This window comes from Chenopodium quinoa, unplaced genomic scaffold, assembly GCF_001683475.1.
Source record: "Chenopodium quinoa cultivar QQ74 unplaced genomic scaffold, ASM168347v1, whole genome shotgun sequence".
Taxonomy (NCBI): Eukaryota; Viridiplantae; Streptophyta; class Magnoliopsida; order Caryophyllales; family Amaranthaceae; genus Chenopodium; species Chenopodium quinoa.
Genome location: NW_018742969.1, coordinates 1,018,920 through 1,046,271, shown reverse-complemented (window position 1 = coordinate 1,046,271; position 27,352 = coordinate 1,018,920). Strand labels below are relative to the sequence as shown.

Genomic DNA, 27,352 nt, shown 5'->3' with positions numbered 1-27,352 from the left:
TTGTTCTATCAGCTGCATTGTTCTCTCATTAGTGTTTCTGTTTATGTGGGTTAATGCTGAATGCTAGCAGGATTTTTTTATTTAAGTTTGGGTTTGTTTTGTTGCAAAAGTGCAAGTGCATTCAGATAAGAGTTGTCTAATAGTGTTTAGTATATTTTAGGACTGAATTGTAGATGGACTACCTCATCTTAGAGCATGTAGTACTAGCTAAGGTCTGTCCTGTGCTGCTGCTGTTCTAATGTTTGGCCAGATCTGCTAGATGTACAAGGCTAGATTGTAGGATCTGCTGGGTGTTTTCTGCCCTGTTCAGAGCAGAGTCTTTCTGGCCATGGTTTGTGTTGTCCTAGTTGATGTCTCTGCTGCAGGCTGGGTGCTGGGGTTGGTTGCTGCTGGTTTTCTAGGGTATTGCAGCTGTGGTTTTGCTGTCGTCTTGTGTTAGCTGGGCTGTGTTGTCTGTCTGTTGCTGGGCTAGGTTGCTGGTGTGCTTTGCTTGAAGCAAGCAGGTCCGGAGCTGCTGTGTTAATTTGCCTATTTTTTTTTTATTTGCCCTTAATTTGCCTTTTTTTTTCACTTGATTTATACTGTTGTGTTTTTGTTTTTTCAGCAATGGAGCAAGAGTTTATTGGTTTTGATGAGGATTCTACTGTAAAGAATCAAGATTCTACTGTTCAGAATCAAGATTGTACTCAACGTACCACTAGTGGTAGTAAGCGTGGACGAACATCAGATGTTTGGAGGTATTACACCTTTTTTGATAAGATGGTTGGTCTTGCTCCGATAAAATATGCTCGATGCAATGTTTGCGGTAATGAATATAAAACTCCAGGTAATGCTGGTACTTCAACTTGTAAAGCTCATACTAAGACATGCATGAATAAAAATCCACACCATCCTGGAAATCATGAAAGTGGTGTTGAGCTCCTGTTTAATCAAACACGTCATTTACAATTGCTTGCTAGAGCTATAGTTTTGCATTCCTATCCTTTAAGTATCGTGGAGCATCATGGCCTTAGGGAAGTTTTTACGAATTTGAACCCCAACGTGAATCATGTGTGTAGAAACACTATTTTGAAACATTGTATTGATGAGCATGATAAGTTTAAGTCTTTGTTGTTGCAATCTTTTTCGGGAATTGAAGGTAGAGTTAGCTTCACTTGTGACTTGTGGACAGCATGTACTAATCGAGGTTATCTTAATTTAACGGCACATTATGTTGATAAAAATTGGTGTCTTAGGTCTAAAATTCTGAATTTTAGATATTGTGGTCCTCCTCATACTGGTGTTGAGGTAGAAAAATTTGTGTTAAAACTTATTGGGGAGTGGAACCTTCAGGGTAAAGCTTTTGCAATGACTGTTGATAATGCTCGATCCATGGATGTTATGGTTAACCTTTTGAAGAAAGATTTAATGTTGACTTCTCCTCTTCCTTGTAATGGTAAATTTTTTCATATTCGATGTTCAGCTCATGTCTTGAACATTATTGTTCAAAGAGGTTTAAAAGAAGTTGATAGTAGTGTTCAAAAATTGCGTGAGGTTTGTAAATATGTTGATTCTTCAGATTCTAGACTCACTCAATTTGAGCATGCTCTTCATGAGGTTAACTGTGTGTTTAATGGAAAGTTACGTCTTGATGTTGTGACTCGTTGGAATGCCACATATACGATGATTCGAAAAGCTTTGGAAGCAAAGGAAGCCTTGAAATTGGTTATTGATAGGTTTATAGGTTATGAATTCAAACTTTCGAATGATGAATGGGATACCCTTACTAAAATATGTAATTTCCTAAAGCCATTTCATGAAATCACTGTGTTATTTTCTGGTTCAGAATATCCTACTGCAAATTTGTATTTTGCTAGTGTTTTAAAAATTGAGCACACAATAAGTAAAGCCTATATAGATCCTAAACTTGCACCCATGGCAAAAGTTATGCTTGAAAAGTTTGAGGGCTATTGGGATGAATATAGTTTGATCCTATCAATTGCTATTGTTCTTGATCCTCGTTATAAGCTTGTTCGAGTGATGAAGATGTTAAAAGTGCTTTATGTTGATGAGGCATGTGTTGAAAAGGCGAAGGTGATTAAAGATGCTCTTTTGGAGTTGTATAACTTTTATTCTTCTTTGTCTTCCGGTTTTACATCAAGTACAAATGCTCCACCCTCCATCCCAGCTGTTATCGAAAATTCAAATAGTCACTTGGATGATGATATATTCAAGGTAATCAATTTCTGATTATTGTGGTTTACAAAATTAATAATTTTATGTTTTAATTTTATTATTTAATAAAAGCATTTTGTTTGAACTTTTCTAGTATGTTGATAATGATGATGATGAGGAGGATGACACATCAAATCGGCCATCGATGGAGATTGATTCTTATTTGTGTACTCCTCGACAACCAATTTATGAAGGGCAGAAGTACGATGTTCTTAGTATTGGGAATCTCAAAGTAGTGTGTACCCCATATTAGCTGTTATGGCTAGGGATGTTTTGGCCATTCCTATTACATCGGTAGCCTCAGAGTCTTCTTTTAGCATGGGTGGTCGTATTTTAAACAAGTATAGGAGTGCGCTTTTGCCTAAGAATGTTGAGGCGTTGGTGACCACACAAAATTGGTTACGTGGTTATGATTGTGATATTGAAGAAGACGTCCTTGAAATTGGTAAAGAAGTGATAGATGAAAGTTTTGCATCTAATTAAGAAGACATGGATGTTTTATTGTAGTGAACTAGTGATGCTTAATATATATTGTGTTGCTTCATTGCTAAAATGTTTTAATCTCATAGAACAAGTATTAATAGTTTTAGTCACATTACATATTGATATGTTGTTCCTTTTTTTATCTCGAGTTATTGGTTATTATTTATGTCCCGCTAAATATTCATCTTGACCTGCAACCGACTCACTTCGTAAATGATCTGCATCGACCCACACTGACCCACCCAATAACCACTCCTAGTAGTAAGTAGTTTGTAAACGGTTCGATTTATAAGGATTCGGTTCATAAACAGTTCGGTTTATAAATGGTTCGGTTTATAAACGGTCCGGTTTATAAACGGTTCGGTTTGTAAACGGTTTGGTTTGTAAACGGTTCGGTTTGTAACGGTTTTTATGCCAGTTTAAACGGTTTCGGGTTAGAAACGGTTCGGTTTATTTTCGGTTCGGTTTCCTTTCCAGTTCGGTTTAGATTTGGTTCGGTTCTAAAACGGTTTAACATTACTCGGATCGGTTCGGTTTCGGGTTTACTAAAATGCGGTTCGGGTCGGTTTTCGGTTTCAAAAAATCGGTTTTTAATCGGTTCGGTTCTCATTCGGATCGGTTTGAATCGGTTCGGTTTCACCGGTTCGGTTCGGTTTTTGACAGTGCTAATAGTCACGATTCACACCTAAACTCCTAAGATAGTAGGGCATCCACATTAGTTAGATTTTTTTTATTTAATTATTTATTAATATTTTTTTTAACAAGGAGACATATTATTGCAAATCTAATTTTACCAAAGTAATATGATGCTTTAGGGAGACGAATTCATACAAACTAATTCATCGTTACCTCTTACGTCCTATCTAACAATCAATGAGTTAATGAGTCACGATATTCCCGCCCCTTTGAACATGAGAACAAAAGGGGGGAAAAAATCAAATAAACTAGATAATCGCCTGATATCATCATACATTTATACAATGAGTAAATTGAACAATTGTAGTGTTATTATTTTCACAGTATGAATTGAACAATTTTATGAAAAAAAAGCTCACATTTTATTAAGCCATTCTGTACTTTCTAAACTCGTTGCTTTAACTAAACTTTATGTGAAATAAAAAGATGAAAATATGTAATCTTCTTTTCCAAGAGTAAAGACCTATTGCATAGTTATGTCTACCCTCTTATTGTTTCAAATCACACATTTAGCGAATTGATCAAGATTTTCGTGAAAGATGTTTTATTGAAAATTTTGAAACATAAAAGTTAATATTTTGGAAATTAAGGGATGATTTCTGGATGATATGGCAAACTGTGGGCTATATCATGGGCTGTGTCTTTGAATGTATTCTTACAATACTTTGGGCACTCTCAAAGTCTCAACCTATGACAACAAATTTAGAAGTGAAAAAAATTTGGGACGACCTGGCCAAGCATTAACATTAAATTTCATATCCAAATTTGCAAAATATTAAAGCAGGTTTTTGGCTTTTTCCAAGCCGAATTTGGATTTTTAACTAAAATGTTATTGGAATGCCCAAACCTACCCTTTTTAGGGTCAGATCGGACCAAATTAGTCGACCAAATGTATGTTCTCTTCAGATTATTTTCAGTTCAGTTCTTAATTTCTTCTCACATAAAATATTCAATTATGTTGTCAATCAGAACAGGCCCCGAGTTGATCACCTGCACCAGTTGTACCATAATTATGTTTCCCCTCAGAATTGTACATGTTTCTTATGCAGTACCCATTACTCTCCATTTGTGAACTCGTAATACCTTATTAGTTATTACACATATAAATTAATATATACAATATTACAATCTGATCGCATGAGTCTTAAGCTAGTACATAGTACGAGTAGTACGTACGTACGTAAAATATACGAATCATACTCCGTATTATCATGGAGGAGACAGATAAGTTGCAAAACAAAAGCCATCATTTATTATAATTCCCTCTATTATCAACTGAATTTATGAAGTCTGAACTAAGCTATTGCTGCCCATATATTAGCATCTAGCAACCATATATATATATATTACAACTTGCAAGTCACAGTTCGCAACAAAACTCCTAAGACAAAGTAGGGCATCCACCCAAAATTATGCTAAGAAAAAACCAAAAAATAAAATAAAAAATTCCTACTACCCTCAAACAAGGCTTCAGTTTAAAACAATTGCAAACACACCCAAAAATCCTAATGATTGTATCAATGATGATGATATTGATGAATACCTATAAACACTCCCAAGTCATAGATTCTAGCAAAACTGGCACACTCAAACTCAGCCCTCCACTTGATTAGGTAGGTTGAGGGGCAAATCATCGATCCAATCTCCATAAATGCGGTTAATCTTCTTGGTTCCTTTCCATTTGAAGATGCATTTCTTTCCTTGACCTTCATGTCCAGAGGGAGTCCCGAGATCAATCTTTGTGGGTGTTGGATCGTTAAGAGGAGCAGAAACAGGTTTTAGAGGAGCAGAGTTCATTGTCACTGGTTCAGCATCAGCTGGACGACCACCAGGTAGCAACAACTCTGGAAAATGAACAAAGCCTGATAAGGATTCAGAAAACACGTGCGCATTGGATTAATGCATAGATTTCACAAGAGTAGCATATCTATTCAGAAAACACGTGCGCATTGGATTAATGCATAGATTCCACACGAGTAGCATATCTACCACAAGTGCATTGTAACGTACAGTTAGCATAATCAATATGGCTAGGGTTATCTAGTGACGGAAGAGAATCGTATCTCATTCTCCATTACGAAAATTAGTCAAGATTATCTCATCCTCTATCACGAAAATCAGTCAAGATTATCAATATGGCAATGACATCTCATTTTCTATTAACAAAATCCGAATATAGGTCTCCATAATCAATATGATTTATATAGTAACAGTAGCTTAGAAACGTTCCACTAAGCTAAACTGAATCTTCAGAAAGCAATCATGGATCATCAAATCAAACCAAGCACTGAATTAGAAGAGTACACTCCAAACCTTATAAAAAATATTCAGTCAATACAGTCTTTGCCCGGATACTAAAAGGTGTTACCCCTATCTACTACTATCTAGAGAAAACAAGAGAAAGATGTTTTCCAATGTACTACAACAATACAAATTCAAATTAAGTTCTTATTCATTATCAATTTCAATAAACACGAACAAAATAATGAAGCAAATTGCGTAGTCTGAAACAGGAGACATGGTATTTTGACAAGGGTGAAACAAGAGTTGCACAACTGCAAGATGGTAGCTATCCTTATTTGCACAACTGAGATAACTTCTACTCCAACAGCATCATTTAACAGTGATAAACCAATATAACACTTTCAAAACATTTGGTAAAATAAGTAAAGTAAATTACTTAATCAAATCGGATTTGACCATGTACTTCTCAACAAGTTTAGCAGGACAAATGGCAAGAAGAAACAAGTCATCAATTGACATTCTTTCAAGTCTATCTTAGTTCCTTAAAGGGATAACATACAAAACAATCAACCTCATATGCACAAGATAAAGCCAGCACAGATCCTAATTGTTTTGAGACTAACTCATAAAACATTGTAATAAAGATTGATCAATGAACCATAATAGATGCTAGTTCCAAACAATAGATAGTAAACAACCGCAACAAAACATTAAACATGATCAAGACTAATAATAGAACAAATATTGACACAATCAATCAAAGTTTGTCAAGGTATATACCTGATTGCCCATGAGCAAAATGGCAATTGTCCCCAAAAGGACATTGCCCTGTTGTTTCAAACTTGGTACAACGCTTTGTCTTCCAATAAACCGGCCTCGAATTTCCCCTCATGACATCCATACCACCATTACCATTGCCATTACCATTGCCATTACCATTGACATTGCCATTCGCCGCCACCATCCTATGAACATCATATTGATCAGGAGCCCTAGATTGTTGCTGCTGCACCATAGGAGGGCCAGTAGTACCAATGCTAATAGCAGAGCTCTCCCTAGAATTCTCCCTAAATCGAACCGGAGCCGGTTCCCTAAACTTAGCAGGCTCTTTGTGAAGGAAGTTGCACCTATCACCATAAGGGCATTCTTCCCCATTGTAAAACTTCTTACAAAGCTTCATCTTATGAATAATTCTATCATCATCTTCCCAATTATCACTCCCACCATTCCCTCTATCCTCGGTTCGGCCGCCTACGAGTTCTTGCCAATTAGGAGGAGGCTTTCTCAAGTCATCCTCACCATGAGCAAAGTTACAATTTTCGCCGTTTCGACATTGACCCATCCTAAACTTTGCACATAACCTGGTTTTAAAGAAGATTTTCCCAGTTGGCTGATTAACAGGAGGATTCATCTGAGGTGTTCTATGAGTCAGATTGCTAGGTAGGTTATCTGATGAGTTCTTAGACCTCTTTAATGGCGGAAGATCATGATCAAATTCTGAATTTACTTCAGGTTGTTCATTTGAACCATTAAATTGAGGCCAAAACCCCATTGAATCTAACCCATTGGAAAAAGGTACAAACGATGAAAAAGAATCAGAAAAACTCATCTTGATGAAAATTAAGATGCAAAATCAATCAAATTCAACAAACCCAGATCAAATTAAGACCAAAGATTGAATCTTTTGATGCACCCACTAATCAAAATCAATCTAATCCCTAAAAAAAAGGTAAAAATCAAAGAATTTCAGAGGATTGGGGAATTACAGCGAAGATTTGATAAGAGAGAAAAAAGAATTGTACTACTATAATTGAATTCTGAATAGTATATATTAAAATAAAAAGAGATTTTGGAGTGATTAATTTATAAATCTGAGAATTAGAACATGGAAAGTAGTGGGTATAAAATTGGACGAAATATGGGAACCCCAAATTGAAAACCCTAGCCGCCTTGGTTTAGGAATTGACAATGGGAAATTGCAGGAGGAAGAGAGAAAGAAGGAAACTTAAAAGGAAAAACCCTAAACACCTAAAACCCTAACGGCTCATTATCTTAATTTACACCATTAACCTTAATTTACTATTTTTAGATTGTTCTGTTCTTCTAATTAGTTGTAAACAACCAAACTTACCCTTTATATACAATATGGGTAATTGGATATGATGGGTATTTCTTTGGGCCCTAATAACCCAAACTAATCTTTATTCTCCATAGACCATAGTCCAATTGGCCCAATATCCAACATATTTTACAGATGTAATTTTTAATTAATTTATTTATTTTTATAATTTTTAGGTTTTTTAATTTTATATTTTCAGAGGGGGAAACCCATATAATTTGTAAGATTTAATGTTCAATTTAATATGGTAAACTCGTATAAGGTTCATTGTGATCTCGAATATAACATAATATTACGTAGTTTATAGATAGAATATGTATCTTAAAAAGTGCATTCATAAATTTCATATCTTACAAATGAACTACCAATTTTAAGATTACTTGTGTTATGGCGTACGTGTATCATAGAATATGTTAAAGAGTCAATATGCGTCTGGACGAGGATATCACACTGTATAAAAAACGATGTTAACCTAGTTTATTTTTCACCCTGGGCTAGAAGTGGCAAATTAAACGACTGATATAATCATATAAGTGTAGATTAACTATCTACATAATACTCACGTTATATGAAGAGTCAATGTTCATCCAGACGCGCATTATGTGAATAGGCAATGTACATTGAGACGAAAATATCACAGTTGTTTACCTTATTTTTAATTCTTAGCCTGGTTTAGGAGGGGCAAAACAAACACTTTACATAGGTGTATGTATGTATATATCGAGCCAAAAGGACTAAGAGTCTATTCTCTACAACTTAAATTCAGTTTAGTTCAGAACCTAATTTCCCTCTCTTATAAAATATTCATTTCAGTTTAATTCAGCTTCAATCAGTTCATTTCAATAAATCAGAACAAGTATTAAGTTAATAATTTGATGTTGCTGATTATATATATTTTTTCATCAAATTTAAAAATCGATCTACTTTTGATAATTAATGACTTAATTTTTACATTAATTGAAATGAAGTACACCCTTCTCATCCTAATAGTCACCCATCAAGTTAAATAACCGAAAACTCCAACAACACAACAACCACCCCCCAAAAAAAAAAACCCCAAAAAAAAAAAAAAAAAAAAAAAAAACAATTGTCACCTCTACAAACGAGATACATAAGTTTAGATTATATTATACTTCAAATTTCACTAAAGCAATAAGTAAAAACTTCTATTAAAGTAATAAACTCAGTTACTCACCCCAAATAAATACAGTAGTTCGTGAAGCACAACTCTTGTTTAAACGAGAAGCCAACAACAGCAAGTATAGTTATGTCCTTTGAGAATCAAAGAGATTTTCATCTCCTAAATTCAGGTATATTGTCTGAATTTTTTTTGATAGTTGAATTCCACTAACATTCTAGGTTCTACTTTGTGATTGAATGTCATGCGATGTCCCTATTTTAGTGTGACAACAATTTTAGTGCCTTGCCATTTAGGTGTTTGATGAAATGCCTAAAAGAAACCCATTTGTTTCCCACATTCTCTTTGGTATGTACTGTGCAGGTGTAAAAGTAAAGTGGGTTTTTAATAAGAATTACATAACATTATGACCCATGCCCAAATTGGACTCTTTCTTAAGCGGGTACGTGTTCGTTTCATAGTGTACATTAATATCGTACATTTAAACATTTAAATGTATTACGAGTGTAAGTAAGATGTGTTCCGATTGTACTAGGGATGTCTCGCGACTTTAACATTATAAAGAAAAACAAGTGGGGTCAAATGAATTACAAATTAAAGTATTTGTATATGTCTAATTGAATTAAGTCCTAGGTTGAGGAAACTTTTTTTTTTTTTTGATTTTTTTTGACATTTAAGTAAGTAGAAATTTACCAAAATACTTGTATTTTATGCTTTATATGATTAAGATTATGTTTTTGGTGGGAGGTTGTGGTTGTTTTGTGTACAATGTTGAATTTGTGGGCAACACTGCTGATATGGATGACACAGTTAAGTAAAAGCAGAGATAAAGACTTGAAACACTTCAATGACAAGAACAAATTATGTTGTTGAAGAAGCAACTTGGTGAAAAATGTCACCTTCACCTTCATATGCATGTATTAAGTCCCAAATTGGTTAAATATTTTTGCAGGAGTACGTGTTTCTCTTTTGTACATTCTTAAGGACTTTGGAATAGTTGGAATGAAAAAACATGGGCCAAGTTTAAATCTTACATAAGCACTATGATCATGGCTGTAATGGGAGCTGCACTTGGTGCTGGTAATCCCTGGTGTTGGTAGGAAGATGACCGATAAGCTGGGAAGAAAACTAACAATCTTAGTTGTCGACATTTTGTTCTTGATTATTGCAGTGATCATGGCACTTGCTCCTGCCTATTGGGTTATCAATCTCATCGTGATGGGAAGAATGTATGGTAGTTAGGAGTTGGATGGCATCCATGGCTTTGCTGCCCTTTTCTTTGTACATACCAAATTACCAGGAACTTCTCCTTATAGTATTAGAGGGTGCCCTGTTAGCACTAATAATTTGTTGATCACTGGAGGCCACTTCTTGTCTTACCTAATTACCTTAGTAATCTTGGTTACACTCAAGTTTGGAAACCCAAACATCAGAAACAAGTTTATTGGAAGCCACACACATATACCTGCCCATAAAAAACATAGAGTGAAGATTAATTCTCTTAATTACATGGCATAAAATCAGGCTTTAAAATTTGAGGAAATCTCTAACTTAAAGCTAGAGTACTCGAGGACACAAAATTGCTCATATAGCAGTTCTGCATTTTGAAATTTTTGGCTTTCCCCCTGCTTTAGCATTGATTTATGTAATTGTTGTACATTTCATAATGATATATTTTTTCAGGCTTCAGCTGTTGTTTATCTGTATATCGGTGGATGGTCGAAACAATTTATTATGTAACTATTGCAGAAGCAGCCGATTGATGTTATATCGGTATTCAATTGATATATTTTCCAGGTTAATGCATCTCTGGGAAGGCTGCAATGCCTGCATTGTTGCAGCTCATTCTGATTCTATTTTTCCCAACTCACCTAGATGTCTTTATAGAAAGGTTTGGTTAAAAAGGGAAAAATGTACTAGATGATACTTGACAAGTTGACAGAAAAAGCCCTGATACAAGGAGCTTTTCTTTCTTCCTTTGATCAAAATAAGGTTGTTGAGGCTGAGGCTATCTTGGCAAGAATCCATTGGGCTGATTAAGTAGAGGACCTAAAAGAAAATTGTATGTATAGTTTGAAGTTGAGTTGGCCTTGAAAACTATTTAGAAGGGGGCTGAAATCTGGGGCCTGTGATAGTTGTTGAAATAGCTCAATAGAACAACAGCACAGCTATGTATGTCGTGACAGTCCTGTAATTTTTTGACTAGAAGGATTCATGTCAAAAAGCATCACTATGGACCTTGGCTCTTTCTCTCATAACTTCTGGTCACTCTAATGTACTTGGATCATTTCCTCGCATATTTGTTAATATTTGATAGGGCTGGTAGGAGAAAGCTATTGATCAATTCTATGTTTACAACAATTTCTGCTTTAATGTCTTAGCGGGTTTATTTCATCATTTTGCTAAAACTGTTCCTAAGCTATTATAATCTTCTTATTAATCATTTTAAAGTATTTAAAATTAATAATAAAATCATTTTAGTGTCTATTCTTCTTCTCATGCTTATGTAGCCGCTTCAAATGCAGGGTCTTGGAGCTCTATGAGTTGCTTTATAATGGCCTCAGATTGCGCATTTTCTGTCAATAAAAATAATTAGGTATAAACATTTATTCTTATATGGTATGAAGAAACAGTTCAAGCATGTGCCTAATTTCTTTGTCACCAATTGGTTGAGTATCTAATCTTCATCTTTATTGGTATTCAACTTGTACCCATGATGCCCTTACACTATCAGTGAAACTGTGTAAGTGGGACCGTTTAGTGGTTTAACGCTCAGTTTGCTGTTGCATCTATCAGAATACTTGTCAGTTGTCATGATTATTATGGTTTATGGTATCAAGTTCAATGTTTGATTTTACCCTTTGATTTCCTTCACGGGTTTCCTATAACAATTTGTTATTACAATAACAGTCCCTTATGTATCTTACTGCTGACAGGGTGCCCTAATGAGTTATGAGTCTAAACGTTGATATGTGTTTCAGAAGAAAGACAATTATGTTTCTTAAAATTAGCTTGTAACCAGTAGGTTTGAGGGAAATAGTTGTTTTCTGAAATTCAGAGTTTGGGTCAAAACTTAAAAGTCGATTTTTTTTCCCCTTTTGTTTCAAAAACTGCCTGCACTTAGTTTCTATTTTTCCTGAATAACATTATCTTTGATCTCTTTTTTTTTGCTGTTACAGACTCTGTAAGGGAATGCTAGCAGTCCTATTCTTAGGAGCACATTGATTTTATGCTTCGAGTATGGCAACTGTACCACTGTCCACAGATCATGATTTTGGTGATTTACCTGTTGTGATAATGAGGAATTGAGGGAAGTACCACTGCGGTCACTAGCTGGTCTGCTAATCTTTTGGACTTTTACTGAACAAGACCTTTTTAACCTTAAACTGAGGTTCTTGGCTCTTGAGGTACCTTCCTTCTCCTTGCAGAAGCTTTAGTCGGCATTTACTAGTATTTATTTACTTGTTGGTGCTGGAAACCAAAGGGTTGCCAACTTGCCATATGAGGATGTGGAGCAAATGTTAGAAATAGGGCTCAGACTCACTTATGTCATGGGTGTAATGAAGATAAGGAAATTTTTAGGCTGGTGAGTTGGTGACTGGGATAATTACCCATGCTTTGGTGTAATTTAAGTTTGATTTCACAATGTTTCTTGGGAATTTTATGTTGTTAATTGGGAGAATTAGCCATACTTTGGAGCAATTCAAGTTTGATCTCACTATGTTTACTGGGATTTTCTTTTAAGTAGGTTTCTTTAATTACATGCAACTGTAAATAAGCTAAGATAGGAGGATCAAAGCTTGGCATTGCTAATATCAGTTATATATCCTGAAGTTGATTCTGTTAGGACTTTTGTTTCTGAAAATCAGTATTTTATCTCTTCAACTTTAATTTTACAAGCCTCTACATTCTGCTAATTTTTTGAGCTTCAATATAAAGCTCAGTCATCATAAGCTTAGACAGGGGGGAAAATATCTGTATTTCCAATGAAAAGAGGATTCGGAAAATGAAAGAAATATGCCACTCTACATCTAGGGAGAAAATCCTGTATTCAACTTACAATTATAAATATTATACGCCACTTACTCCTGTATTTCAATGCTAGGTCATTAGCATGGACCAATGAGAGCACGTAATGCATGCTATGGTATAGATAGCGGGATAGATGACTTTGATTCGTCTTTTTGTTCACATAATCATGAGTTCAATTTAGAAAATGATCATGTTGTTTGTTGATTAAATTTTTTGTGGTTTACAATGCTCAGAAGAAAAAAGGGCAACAGAAGTGGCCAAGTAATGGAATGCAACTTGCAAGTGTGGGCACTGAGTCATCTATTATTGTGAACTTCCAGTGAAACCAATACTCTTGTGGTAAGTTACGAATATTTTTGTCACTTCCTTTGCACATTGATCATAACCTGTAATATAGTTTGTACTTCTAAGAACCCACAAAATCATTGAAAAGTTCACTCATAAAGTTATATGGGGTAGGCAATAGTATTATACTTTTTGCGGCTTCTTGACCTGTTTATCTGAGTATCATGCATTACATGTAAAATAATGCAACAAACACACTAAACCAAACAATTAGGGCTTGGAGGTAAATCTTTACTTCTAATAAAGTTAGGATATGCGGAATTCATCAAATTTAGCATTGGGAAGTCGGAAGACCAACAGAGGATTGGACCTTTTTTTTTTTTAAACCCATGCTCTAAAGTGCAGCATCAGGTTCTTATCTGCATGCTGCTACCCTTGAAGATTTTATGCCAAAAGGGGCTCATTAATTATTGCTCCTTTGAAAGGGAAACACATTAGCAGAATGAAGCACACCCCTAAAACCAAATTAGTCTTGAGGTTCTTATCTGCATGCTGCTACTCTTTAAGATTTTATGCCAAAAAGGGCTCATTAATTATTGCTCCTTTGAAAGGGAAATACATTAGCAGAATGAAGCACACCCCTAAAATCAAATTAGACTTGAGTGATTCCCAGAATGGAATATTTTTAAGTGAGAGTTGTTAGTCATTGCTTAAACAAGTAGTGGCCAAAAGAGGAGGAATTGCACTTGTAAGACATGGATTTTTCCTTGTAACCCAGAAAAATACCCTTTTTGGGATTTACTTAATCCTTTCATAGCACCTTACAATGACTAAAATTACACTTAAAAGTAGAAGGAAATAAAAACTCCTCAATAGGTGCTATGATTCAGAAAGTTACAATAGAAACTGAATTAAATCATGGAAGCCTCTGTAAAATTATTTCTCTCTTACATTGCTCCACCTGCCCAAAGAAAAAACCTTGAGATATGTTTTCTTATATATGTTACAAATAAATTTTGCTAGAGGAGATAATTACCTTAATCTCTTGGTAATCTGCACTTGTAGCATTCCATCCTGCATGCATAATTGTGTAAACCACATCCAGGTCTGCAGTCATAATAATGTCATTTTTAGTCATCCCACAACTAATGAAGCCTGAGAATAAGACGAGCAGTCTTGGTTAGTAAAGAAATAAATTAAATCACCTCATGCAAATCCAGTCTCCAGCCTTCCACCCTGGCATGAGTTGTTGCTGTTGTTGTTCTGAGCTATATCCTCCAGCTCCCATCATCATGTCACCAGTTCCATAACCAACACCAACAGTCCCGTATTCACATTTAAGGTTTCCACAGCGGAAGCAGCTTGTACGGCTAGCGTAATTGTGGGCCCCACAATTCATGGTCTGGCAGTACCAGTCTCCGGCCAAAACCTCTGTCCTACTAGACTTTGTGTTAGCAATGTAATATGGGATATCAGCCTGGCTTCCGTACTTTGGAAAGCTACACTTCTGGCATGATTCTCGCTTCTTGAAGTTTACATGTTGGCATGCACCACACAACCAATCCCCTGGAGAACTCATTCTTGCCTTTATCTGCAGTAACCAATAAGGAAAAAATGGAGTTAGAACATTGTACTTCAGCATTTTTTTTTATATTTGCATTAATTGATTAAGGATCATTGTTTTGTTTTCCATTTTTGTACATCTCTTTTTTTTTTTTTTTTTTTTTTTTTTTTTTTTTTTTTTTTTTTTTGCAGTTGAGGCATAAAGGTTACAAAGTCCTTGAAACTTTATCGGTTTACCTCATAGGCTGAATGATGTAATGCACTAGAGCATTACTTTGATAAGATAGAAAGAGCTCGAGGAACTAACCTGATAAAACTGGAGCTTCAGAAAAAGGAAGAAACTGAAAGCAGTGGTTTATGAGTGTTGATAGCTAGAGAAGTGTTAAAGGTAGTTGGTGGGTATTTGGTCTGTTAAGTGGTGACTCCTTTTATAGTAGTTGAGGAACTTCTTTTTAGGTGGGACCTGAGTATAATGTTCACATCATGCTAGAGGAGTATTTGCCTTTACAAAGGGTTCCCCTGCTTCACTTGAGTCGTTTCCTTAAAAATGGGATTCCCTGGTATGGGAAGACAATATTAAATTAAAGGATCTATTTCAGGGTTCTGATTAATAATTCTGCTCCATTTCAGATAAAGGGAGCTTATTTTATTAACAGGCAAGTTCATGCACACATCCTTGAATATGGGAGAGACTAGAGAATAGTAATTTCAAGCATCCTTTTTTTCTTTATTCCCTCTATATTAGATTACTTGATATGTTTACAATATCCAAATCTGCAAGGTGTTATTTGGGGTGGGGGCTTTGAGATAAGTTTTCTTAGACAGCCATTTCAACTCTTTGTTTCTGATGATACAAAACCTAAGCAAAGTTTGATTCTACGAAATACTTGTTCAAGATTGATTGTTCCATATCCTACTACTTCAGGATGACTGGAAAAAAAAATGTATTGCTGTGGCTTATTATTGAACTTTCCAACTTGCCTTTTCTCAAATTCGTTAGTAGGAGTATGGGAATGCCTAATATTATTGTTAATTATACAAATAAAGTTGCGTATGGAGTAAAATTTGTGATATAGTGTATATAATTATATAATTTGGCATGGAGCATGATTTTGTTGTTAATAAGTTGCAGCTGTGGCAACTTATGTCTCTTATTAATGAAATGGAAGAATCAGGCAGCTGTATGACATGGTGCACAGCATGCGGCTACTGTTTGGCAATTAAATTAGATGTATTAGTTAGATTTTTCATAATAAGTTTATTATCCATGCAAGGAACATGTTTGTTGAAATCTTAAAATATGCCTTAGAGATTTAAAGTCAAATTAGGCTTCTAATTGTTTTCTTAATTGGTGGGCATGGGAATAAGATTTTTACGTGTTCTAAAATTACATTGTTCCAGGCAATTAATTTTAGTTACCTAGTTCATGTAATGATATATAAATCGAGGGCAAACATTTGGTTATTATTCACAGAAATAAAAGTGATTCCTTGTATAAAGAGCTAGCAATTTGGGTAAGCAAATCATGTTCATATAGAAACTAAATTATATGTAAGATGGTGACATTTTATGAAAATGTACCAGACCAGGTTGACTCATGAGTTTCGTGTCTAGTTTATTTCAGTGACTTCGCATAGGATTTAAGCCTTGTTGCCATTTTGGGTGACATATTGCCATTTTCATGCATCATAAGTAGCTTAAATGCTTTGCACCAATTGAATTGCTTATTTTTGGCAATTAAATTTTAAACTTACTTAGATGAAATATATTCTTTGGTGTTAGAGGAGAGTTTTAGATTGTCATGATTTTTTTTTTCCTTTTTTAGATGGTTGGCAGAGAACAAGAGGTGGGAATAATTCTTCCTCTTGTTGCTCCAATGGGCAAAGACTCAGAAGGGTACGTAGTTGTCTATATGAAGTAGTTTACAACTAAGGCCACTCGATCTCATTGACTATCCTGCCTAATTATTACCTTTGGTTTGGAAAAAAAAAAGGGAAGAAGTGATTAGCGATTCTACAATTTGCAGTGTTGACACCTCATATTGTCTTACTTGTTTCCTTCCTGTAAAAGCATCCAGGTGCAGTATTGTTAGTTGTGGAGGCTTATCTAGCAAGGGCATCATTCATGGATTAATAGGGGGTTTTTTTTTTCCTGTTTGCAGAACGCGTAGAGAATAGAAAAGAAAAGGCAACAGCGATTTTTGCTGAGTGATTGCTGTCAGGATGGGGATTCTTTTCAGAATTATTGAGGAGCCATATTTGCAATGACCACAGGTGGAGAATAAAAAAGTGTTAGAGAGGGCTCATCTGTCTTTAAGGTTTTTCCTTTTAAATCTTCCTTCATGTGAGAATATTCAGTGTGCATGGTAAAAACTTCATGATGAGGATTCTCTCTTATCAAAATTGCGAGTCAACAAAGTAACAGGCTAAGTGGAAAATCGACATTGTTTGCCATGTGCCATGTCAACTTGTAGTCCGTCGTCTCCCATGAGGGGGTGATATGGCCTCCATGCTGCCGTTATAGTTTTTATGCCCCTGCAGTATATTCTCTGTTGCCTTTGAGATATTATTAGATTACTTCATTACTTATGCTTTAACACCTTAACCTGTCATTTGATATAGATTTTCTTTAGGTCCAGTACTGCTTCATTAGGTTGATATAAGATTTTCAATTCTCTGCAGATAGCTCTTTCTTTTAAGAAGAAAAAAAAATCGATAATCAGCTGAAATCATCATAGATTGAGTTCATGCAGTATACTACATCTAGGTTTCTGCTAAGTTATTCTGAAGGGAAACCAGTACCTTTTATCTCTTTCATTTTCCCTTTTTGGGTGGGGGGAGGTTGATGTTTCTTAGAATATCTGTATATGGTACTTATTCTTCAGAGTCGTCTAGGAACTAATTGAAAGCCATTTAATGCTTCAAGGAAAAAAAAAAAAGCATCCAAGTTTTTCCAGCTTCAGTTTTTGACCCTTAATCAAAAAAACCACTCAAGGGACAAATTAATTTATATGTTGTCGCTGTTGGATTTTTATCAATCATACTCATAGATAATATCAAAAAAGTTATAAGCCTTTGTTCTGTTATTACTTTTAAGTTTTACAGGTGTAGCCCTCGTATTAGGTGGGAAAGCCATGTCAGATTTACACTCTCAGGAATGTAAGACAGCATCCACAATTGATATGAGTTCTCTTGAATTAATGCACTTAGGGAATCCAAACTTAAGAAAACTGAGGATTTTTGTTTTCTTTTCTTGCATTTCGTTTCTTATTTGCTCAGGATGTGCATGAGATAGAAGTACTGTTTCCATAGATTTACAATCTTCTTTTTAATATTTCCCCCCTTATTCTATGGCACTTTTTTCATACCATATAAACCTGATGATTTCACTGGGGCTATATGATGAAACCTGCTTGAAAGACAAACAAATAGGAGTGGAAGTCCCACATTTTGCGTTGATGTCGTCTGCATCAGATTCATACATCCTTTCACATGAGAGGATTGAAAGTTTTAAGCTCCAAGTGAAAGCTGTCCCCTTTCAAATAACATCATCCCCTAATAACACCTTTGCTAGAAGGATATTTGATGATTGAAGAGAATAAGAACATAAAGAACTTTATAGTGCAAGAGGGAATCAGAAAAGATAAAAGGTCAATTTTGCTGATCACTTCTTGAGTTTATGTTGATTGCTGACATATATGATTACAGATATGCTTTAGTTTATTGTATATAATTTGAACTTATAACAGGAAAATAAATGTGGTTCTGTGTGTAATTTCTACTTTTGGAATCCCATTACGTCAGAGGGGTCAATTTTTCTGTTCACTTCACAAGTTTCTGACTTTCTGCTAACTGCTAACATATATGATAACAGATTATGTCCTTAGTTGTATATCAGTTAAAGCCTTACATTTTATAGGGTTCTGTTTGTAATTGTCAACTTGCGGAATCCCGTTTTTAAGGTGACTGCATGAAAAAGATAGAGGGAACAATGAAGATGATGTTAACATTCATGTCCGTACACAGGAAGCGTAAATTTTGTTATAAAAGGGCATCATTGTTTACTGAACTAAATTCATTTCAAGTTCCATCTTCATATATCTCTTTCATTGAAAGTACCTTCTTCTCAACCATTTCATATTCCTTAATTATCCCAGGTAATCTTCAGAGACTATGAATCATGACGGCATGACCTGCTAATAGAACATTGTTTGTTTTTAAAGAGGAATGACAGAACACTAATGTTGCAAAGTTTTGCCTAATAATGACAACTAAAATTTATATTAATGTTCTGTTTCTAACAAATATTGCTTTTCTTTTTGGGGTAGGGGTGTTCTTAGGGAAAGAGATGAGCTGGGGAGGGGACTGGATGTGTGGAGCATGCCAATACATTAACTTCAAGAAGCGAGAGATATGCCAAAGCTGTGGATTTTCTAAGTATGGTGGGCAGGATGATGCCTCAGCATATGGACACAACACCGCCACCAACAGGACACAAGTGTTGGCAGGGGACTGGTACTGCCAGTCTATGAACTGTGGGGCCCACAACTATGCTAGCAGGACGACCTGCTACAGGTGCGGCGTGCAGAAACCTGAATGTGCTCGTGGATGCTGTGGAGCTAGCAATGTCATGTCCTCCTGTGCAGGGTATGGTTCGGAGGCTACCCCTCCTGGATGGAAATCTGGTGACTGGATTTGCACTGGGTAAATTCTCCGTTCTACTGCCTAATTATACATTTGTTAGTCTGCCTATTTACGGCATTGTATGGAAATATCATTTTACCACTGTAATTGGTGCATATATAAACATCTGTTAATCTGTGTATTTATGTCATTTTGGATTTACAGACCAGGATGTGGGATGCACAATTATGCCTGCAGGATGGAATGCTTCAGCTGCAAGACACCGAGAAATTTTGGTGAGAAATCTTCCTCTTTGTCTAGCTATATATATCAGAAACAAGCCTATTACTTCTTATGTTTGCGGTTTGTTAAACGACACATTTTGTAATTGCAGGAGGAATGTACTAACAGAACTACCACAAATCTGCTTCCTTATCGTCGTTTATGAGTCTTAATATCATCGATAATGTAATCAAACTAGCACTAACTAGGAAGTGCTTAGTCCCTGTCTGTAATGAAGCTATATAAAGCTCTTGGAGACTAGCTTGTAATTTGACTTGCAGAATTATAAAATATGAAGTATTTATATATATATATATATATATATGTATCCCATGTATTTAGTACGTCTATGTTTCTCATATTCTATGAAGTTTTTTCTGACATGTGTATGTTTCTAGATGTCTTTAACAAACTTTTCAACGATAAACATTGCAATATTCGAGAATCAATATTCTAGATTCTACATGGGTAACACAACAATTGTTCTTCAAAGATACTGACCAAAATTGATATTGAAGATTTCATGTAACATCATTAATAATATGCCGTGATTACTTGATTACCTACATTATTACATAATTATTCAGCATTAATACCCTAGGTTTTCCACATGCATCACCACCCTAACCTTGCTAACCTGAGCCAGATTCTTCCATTAATCGAGTTTACGAGTATATAGTTTGATCTTCATATGGTTTGATATTGCATATACGAAGTATGTAGTTTGATCTTCATGACTTCATTGAGTTAGTTTTTGGTACTTTATATATATAAATGGAAAAAATAAATGTTATTAAAAATTTGTATGATTAGTACCGATTATTCATGTTATAATTTTTTTTTCTTATCAACTTTTTATTATTTGACTACTCCATATTAGACAAATAAAAATAATAATGATTAAAGTTCTTCATTAAAGTTATATTTTGCTGAATTTTAAAGAGACTGATGAAGTATCAAACATGCAATTTATGATGACGTTTTTGCATATATACATGCACTCACTACAAATTCTCATTTGTGATATGCTACCATCAGTCGTTCATGTTTAATGACAATGCACAAATTTTTATTTATTTATTCAAATGAGGAACAAGTCCAAATAAAAAACTAAATAACTGAATAATTATAACAAAATCAAACGTTGTAAGGAGGGACTAGGCGAGGAAAAATCACACTATAGAGTATTGATTTACGTCTTAATTAGCAAGCTAGTATGTTGCACGGTTGCCTTCCTATGTACACATGGATCTCGTGAACTTTCCAATCCGAGCTCTTTATCATGGAACAACAATGAGATGTACATAAATCACCTCCAAATTCTTCATTACGACGCATGCTAATTTAATCATCAAAACATTTCTTAAGGTTGGACATTTATTTGGCTGTTCTTGAATATGTTAAATTTTGAACTTGTGCATGTACGCATGCTGCATGCATAGCAATAAGACTATATATGAATTTGCTCAATAATTGGCCTGGATTCTTGCCAATTATAAATTGGTTTTTGATTTAATAAAAATAATTTGTGCTCGATTAGATAACCAAAGCATTAAGCATAATTTGTTAAATGACCTTTTAGGCAATATGCTTGAAATAATTGGTTGCTGGCTTTGAGTATTGCATGAAATAAAGTCGGTTATTTCGCTTTTTTATTTTTCGAATGAAGAGCAAGTCCAAGTACAAGAAAATAAAAACAAAAAACACTAAAACGTTCGTTATTTCCCTTGAAAATTGCTATGAGTTGATTTTATATACTCACTCTGTAGTTTTTTTTGTCTTTTCACTCACTTTAACAAGTAAAAGAGAGTCGGTAATATAGTGGAAAATGGGTTCCATTTTTAACTTTTAGGTAGAAATTTGTGTAACTATTTTTTAACAAAGCTTTTTTGGTGCAGCAGGCCACACTGTGTGGCCTGCTGCCAAGTCAGTAAAAATAACAGATTTTGATGCGCGCAAAACGGGGTTATTGTTCACGCGCATAACGGGTTACTGGTTTTGTTAGGGTTACTTGTATTTTTTTTTCAAGAGTTACTTGTAATTTTTTTTAGGGGTTACTTGTTTTTTTTTTTTTTTTTTTTACAGGAGTTGTTTCGGGGTTTTCTGATGTCCTGGGGGAGAGTTACAATTCTAAGACTAGAACCGGACGCCTGTACCTGCAAAACAAACAGATGCTCCGGACGATTGGAGATCCGCCTCCGACGGTCAAGTTAGTACTTGATTAAGGAGTAATTAATGCGGAAATAAAAGTAATTGGGTCTCTCTAGGTGAGAGTGTTAAATGTGCGTAATCTACCTTAATGAGGATTAATGGGCATATTTATATGCCTTGGGATGCGTGTCAGTACTAGGTTTAGGTTAAACCTAAGGCTGACTGGGCCTCCCACAATGATTGGGCCTTGTTGGCCGGTTTTCCCATTTGGCATGGGTGGACACGTGTCACATTGCAATTGGTCCAAGGAGGACGAATCTCTTGATGACACGTGGCAGGCTCCTATTGGCCTACATGAAGGACACGTGGCGAAACCTGACTGGCCCACGTGTCGGATGCTGATTGGTGGATAAAAATCCCCTAATCATTTGCCCCTCACAGGTGGCACGTGACTGGTCACGTGTTACCTGTGACAGGTGTCGCACCGTGACAGGCGACGGCCTGCTACAGGTGTCACTCGGTGAAAGGCCGAGAGATTCTCCCGCCCAAATTTTGAATTTTGGAAGTGACCCTTCGCCTTCTCACTTTGCCTATATAAGGGTGTGTTGACTTCAGTCATTTTCACACTTGAGAACTTTTTAGAGAGAACATTCGGACCCCTGAACTTGCTCTGACATTCCGGACTCTTTCTGCCTACCGCCTGCTCTAACAAGCCGGCTACTCAGGATTTTCAGAACTCCGTCAACTTCACTCGTTCAGGTAACCGTCGGTTCTCTTACTCTTAATTTTCTCTTTATTTTATTCTTTTTTGAAATGGCACCACGGAAGCACACGACACGACCTAGGTTAGTGATCAGCCGGTCACCGGGGACGGCTGAATCTAGGACTAGGAGTGTCGCCTGCCCTTTTCCGGACCCATCTTTGCCCTTTATACAAAGTCCGACTGTCTCTGTGTCTATGCAGAACATGATGGCCAGAACAAAAAGAACTGCTAGGATCTCGAACTCAGACGGCTCCTCCCACAGGGTGCCGATTAGTGAAACATCTGACCAGGCGCCAGATGTGGAAGTGAACCAAAGCGGCTTGACAACCGACAGTTCTGAGGGAGGGGTCAAGGTGACCCCTTCCCATTTTACAGTTGACATGTCTACATTCTCTCCTACTCCTTTTGAAGGAGAGAAGGCGGGGCCCTCTGGGAGAGGGGAGGAGTCGTCCTCTTCGGACTCGTCAGAGGACGAATCCGAGTCTAGTTCTTCTGGTCATGCTTCTCTGGACACGGAAGAGAAAAACAACCGCCTACAAGAGGCGAGGCTTTCTCACGCAGTTGAGAAGGGGGACAATTGGGCGGAGCCATCCGCCTCTTACCGAGAGCAAAATACCCCTTACTACTGCACTGTCCCACGGGGCCGGATCACGGCCATGCAAGAGAGAGTGGGGAGCTTTATTGCGAACCACACAATGGGCCCCGGCTTTTTAGTTTTCGTGCCGAATCCAGAAGACACAGTCGTCTGGCCGGCTGGTACTAGTTATGATAGCGCCTGCTTTGGCTGCTACAAGGCGGCCATCAGGGCTGGGCTGCGCTTCCCACTACATCCGGCTGTTCAGCGGATCTTGTATGGGTATGAGTTGGGGTTATGGCAGTTAGCCCCAAACTCCTGGGTCAACGTACTCGGCTATGTGGCCGGGTGCAAACTGCACGGGGTGGAGCCAAACTTCGAGGCTTTCGCCCACATGAACTACCTCAGCCGGACCCCTAAGGCAGGCGGTACCGGCTGGTATCAATTGACGAGCCACAAAGGCTACCTCATGACAAGAGGTAAAGCAAACAAGTGGAAGGATTGACGAAGCACCTTCCTTATCATTGAAAGTTCAGACACAGAGTTGAACAAGCGCTTCAACAGGTGGAACAGGGATCCGCCTCTTCTTGCAGGCGGCCACATCATGCCGCCTGTTCCCCCCAAAGACAAGAAAGAGATCCTGGATAAAGGACTCTTTAAAGTAGAGTCGAGGGTCGACTCTACTATAGGGGTACGAGAGCAAGTACCCCTGCACTGCGTCCCGAGCTTCAAATGGCTCTATGACGAGTACTTTCTGGCCGCCTGTGGCCTTAGCAGTCGGTGTTCAAGAGGTAGTCGGCCTGTCGAATACTCTTTTTTGCCATGAGTTACTGTTTATCTTTTTATTAACTTGGTATCTTGTCTTTGTAGCGGACGCCATGAGCAAGATCACCGCTTCCAAGACTGCGGCGACCATGTTGCGAGCCTCTATTATGCAACAATCCTCAACCGACTCCCCCAACAAGGGGGTGCCCTTGGTGAGCTCCGAACCTTTCACTCTCTTTTTTGGAGTTGGGTTTATGCATATACTGACCGAGTGTTTGTTTGTTTTTTTTTTTTTTTTTTTTTTTTTTTTTTTTTTTTTCAGACGGGCACTCCAAGAACCTCTTCTTCCCAACAGCCGGACTCCAAGACCCGGAGGACGACTGTTGCGAGCTCTCCTGGTACTGCCAGGAAACATGCGGCGGCTGAGAAACAGCCGTCCACTCCTTCTAAAACTCCAATCAGGCCGCCTAGAAGTATGAAGTTGTCCTTGTGAATTTAGACTTGCTCCCTTCTTTACTAGGTCTAACCCGTTTGTTTATGCTTGATGCAGCCGGCCCTCGGGAGCCAGACTTGGTCGAGGTGGCCAAGTCTATGATCAAAGCCGTCCCTCCGGCTGAGAGGGAGGCAGTCAGGGGTGTCGGCACCCTTGACCTAGACGGGATTGCAGGGGTCCTTGCTGAGGTATACTTAGCATATTTTTGGTTATTTAAATTCCAGGACGCCTGTTTTTTGTTTGAAAACTGACGCCTGTTCCCTTTTACTTAGGCCCTGCTCCGAGTGAATGGCCTTCGCAAGCCGCTTGACAGGAAGAACAAAGAGGTAAAGGCTGCAAAAGCTATGGCCGCCTCTGACTGTGATAAGGCAATGTTTCAAATTGCCCAAAATGAGATTTTGACAACTGATATTCTTTATTATTAGGCGCAGGCTACTTCTGCTATCCGGGCTCAGTTGGAGGCGGCCCAGAAGAAAAATAATGAGCTGGAGGCGACCATCAACAATCTCAAGGCCGAGCTGAGACCTCTTCGCCAAAAAATGTCCTCATACGACACCTTGGAGAAATCCTTGGCAAAGGCCGAGCAAGAAAAGAAGGAGCTGATCCGAGAGATGATGGAAGACTCTGCTCAGATCCAGCGCCTGACCTAGGGCCGCCTCTTCCCCAATGTCGACTTTTCCTCATGGGAAAAAACGTACCGCCAGTGTTCTGATAGATATAATCAAGAGATCCTGGCGGCTGCTGAGGACGAGGCGTTGGAGGAGGAGGAGCCGGTAATGGCGCTTGTGCCGCTTGGGGTGGATGCATCGAAGAAGGATGCAGCTGAAGCCGAGTCCAGCAAAAAGAGTGCTGACCAGGCGGCAGCTGCTATTATTGAAGATCTGCCCCCTTCTTAAGCTTTATGTCTTCTTTTTACGGCCTGCGTGTCGTTTGTTTCTGTTTACCCGGCCAGGGGGCCGGGGTTTTGAATATTTTGCCGGTCTTAATGACCGGCTTCTTTTTGTATCTTTTACCCGGCCAAGGGGCCGGGGGTATGAATATTTATGCCGGTCCTTCTGGCCGGCTGTTAATATAACTCAGGCGACCATTATTTTAGGTCGCCTTTTTGCCAAAATGTTTCGAATTTGTTTCGTTTCGAATTTGTTTCGACTTTGCTAAGTATCGAAACTCTGATATCCAATTGCATACTATACCGACTGTTTTGCATGGCCGATAGTTGCGGACAGGTACGAGGTAGTTAGTCACGCCACCTATGCCCCTGGACGACTGGTTGTCTGTTTCCAGGCTAAGCGATCAGTCGGCCACTTTAAAGATTGGATCCCCTTCAACCAAGTAGGAAGGTGGTTTCCTACCTGCCTTGTTTGTTTTTTTTTTGGCTAGAGACTCTAGTCGGTCCAGGCCGACTGTTCCCTGCCACATTTAATCTAGTGTGAACAGGCGCTGTATGAACACTTTTTTAGTTTCATACTAAATTTTTAAGGAGTGACGAAGTAAACATGATTGTTACCTAGTCGCCGAGTGACTTAGTAGTAGAGGTTTCAAGCGGTGGGTACCGGTTGTTCCCCTTTATTCGCCAATGTTTGTTGGCTATTAACTCATAAGATACCGACTGTTCTTATCCCAAGTAGTTCAGTCGGTTGGTTGACACGGATGGTTACTGCGAACCCTTGTTTGACCTGATTAGTCAGTTAAGTGAGAGGTATCCTTGTCCGGGAAACGGCTACGTGGTTGTCTTGGTTAGACAGTCGTATAGGTGTCGTGTAATGATTTTATAGAATAATGTTCCACCCAAAAGGGAGCTGCTCTCTGCGACGAATTTCATCCGGATGGATGCCGTCGGACGTCTGCTATAATGTTGGGACAGGTCGAATTAAACTTATATTTGGATCAGTTGGCTTGGCGCCTGGTCTGATCATTTCAGCCATGAGCCTTTGATAGTTCTTGGTGAACTGTGTTATGGGAGAGTAGCCGGTTGTGTGGAACAAGCGGCGTGCCCCTCTTAAGTAAGAATGAAAATTAAACATGGAGAGTAGCCGACTGTTTGTCAGTAGGCATGCCCCTCTTAATACAAAATTGAATGAAACAACAAACTTTTATTAAGTAGCCCTCGACTATTTACATCATTCAAAAGAAATATTTCTTAAGATTATCTACATTCCAGGTTCGAGGCAACGGTTGGCCGTCTGGTGTTTCCAGACGGTAGGTACCATCCCTAACCTCTTCATAGATTCGGTAGGGTCCTTCCCAGTTGGGAGTTAATTTGCCAGACTCATTAGCCCTACCAACTGCTTCCATTTTTCTAAGTACAAAGTCCCCCACTTTGAGTGGACGCCTGTGTACTTTTTTGTTGTATGATCTGGTCATTCTCAGGCGGTGAATTTCATGGCGCAAGACAGCATTGCCCCTCCTTTCTGGGAGTGAGTCTAATGCCTGGCGCATGGCTTCCCAGTTTGCCTCTTTGTCATATAGCATTACTCGAAGAGTCGGCTCGTAGTGTTCAATTGGAGGAACAGCTTCCGCACCATAAGTTAGGAGGAATGGAGTTTCTCCAGCCGCCCCTTTTTCAGTCGTCCCAATGGCCCAGAGAACATGTGGTAATTCATCCGCCCATAGGCCGCCTGCTCGTTCAATCTTTTTCTTGAGACCGTCTGAGATGATTTTATTAAAGGCTTCTACCTGGTCGTTTGCTTGTGGACAGCCGACTGATGCAAAGTGGTGTGCAATTCCTTGGTCACCCAACCAGCTTTTGAGAACAGGCGTCTCAAATTGGGGACCATTATCAAAAACCATAGACATGGGAACCCCGAACCGAGTGATGACATTTTTCCAGATGAATGAAATTACATCCTTCGTCTTGATTCCCTTTACAGCCTCCACCTCCACCCATTTAGTGAAGTAGTCGACTGCAACAAGTATGTACCTCCTTCC

At 37.8% G+C, this 27,352-nt stretch overlaps 3 protein-coding genes across 6 annotated transcripts; 1 reads left to right on the top strand and 2 right to left on the bottom strand.

Annotated features, from left to right (window-relative positions):
• Positions 1-4,642: 4,642 nt before the first annotated feature.
• On the bottom strand, positions 4,643-7,727 carry LOC110729145 (zinc finger CCCH domain-containing protein 39-like). Of its 2 annotated transcripts, none has more exons than XM_021908865.1 (2): positions 6,418-7,727; positions 4,643-5,255 (listed from the first exon to the last, which is right to left on the bottom strand). In XM_021908865.1, the coding sequence occupies exons 1-2, from the start codon at positions 7,244-7,246 to the stop codon at positions 4,987-4,989; spliced, it is 1,098 nt and encodes a 365-aa protein (XP_021764557.1). In that variant the 5' UTR covers positions 7,247-7,727; the 3' UTR covers positions 4,643-4,986. The 2 variants fall into 2 exon arrangements, with proteins under 2 accessions (XP_021764557.1, XP_021764558.1); XM_021908866.1 differs by having other exon boundaries at positions 4,643-5,237.
• A 219-nt stretch (positions 7,728-7,946) lies between these two features.
• Positions 7,947-20,012, top strand: LOC110729142 (transcription initiation factor TFIID subunit 15-like). 3 transcript variants are annotated; one of them, XM_021908863.1, is made up of 8 exons: positions 7,947-9,066; positions 11,420-11,490; positions 12,074-12,301; positions 13,160-13,265; positions 16,936-17,091; positions 19,102-19,477; positions 19,622-19,692; positions 19,791-20,011. In XM_021908863.1, the coding sequence occupies exons 6-8, from the start codon at positions 19,122-19,124 to the stop codon at positions 19,802-19,804; spliced, it is 441 nt and encodes a 146-aa protein (XP_021764555.1). In that variant the 5' UTR covers positions 7,947-9,066; positions 11,420-11,490; positions 12,074-12,301; positions 13,160-13,265; positions 16,936-17,091; positions 19,102-19,121; the 3' UTR covers positions 19,805-20,011. The 3 variants fall into 3 exon arrangements, with proteins under 3 accessions (XP_021764555.1, XP_021764554.1, XP_021764553.1); XM_021908862.1 differs by having other exon boundaries at positions 9,847-11,490; XM_021908861.1 differs by lacking the exons at positions 7,947-9,066; positions 11,420-11,490; positions 12,074-12,301; positions 13,160-13,265; positions 16,936-17,091 and adding an exon at positions 17,100-18,930 and having other exon boundaries at positions 19,791-20,012.
• LOC110729144 (zinc finger Ran-binding domain-containing protein 2-like) lies at positions 13,494-15,516 on the bottom strand. Its single transcript, XM_021908864.1, has 4 exons — positions 15,082-15,516; positions 14,417-14,802; positions 14,248-14,318; positions 13,494-14,172 (listed from the first exon to the last, which is right to left on the bottom strand). Exons 2-3 carry the CDS (start codon positions 14,788-14,790, stop codon positions 14,249-14,251), a joined length of 444 nt encoding a protein of 147 aa, XP_021764556.1. The 5' UTR covers positions 14,791-14,802; positions 15,082-15,516; the 3' UTR covers positions 13,494-14,172; position 14,248.
• Positions 20,013-27,352: the final 7,340 nt, after the last annotated feature.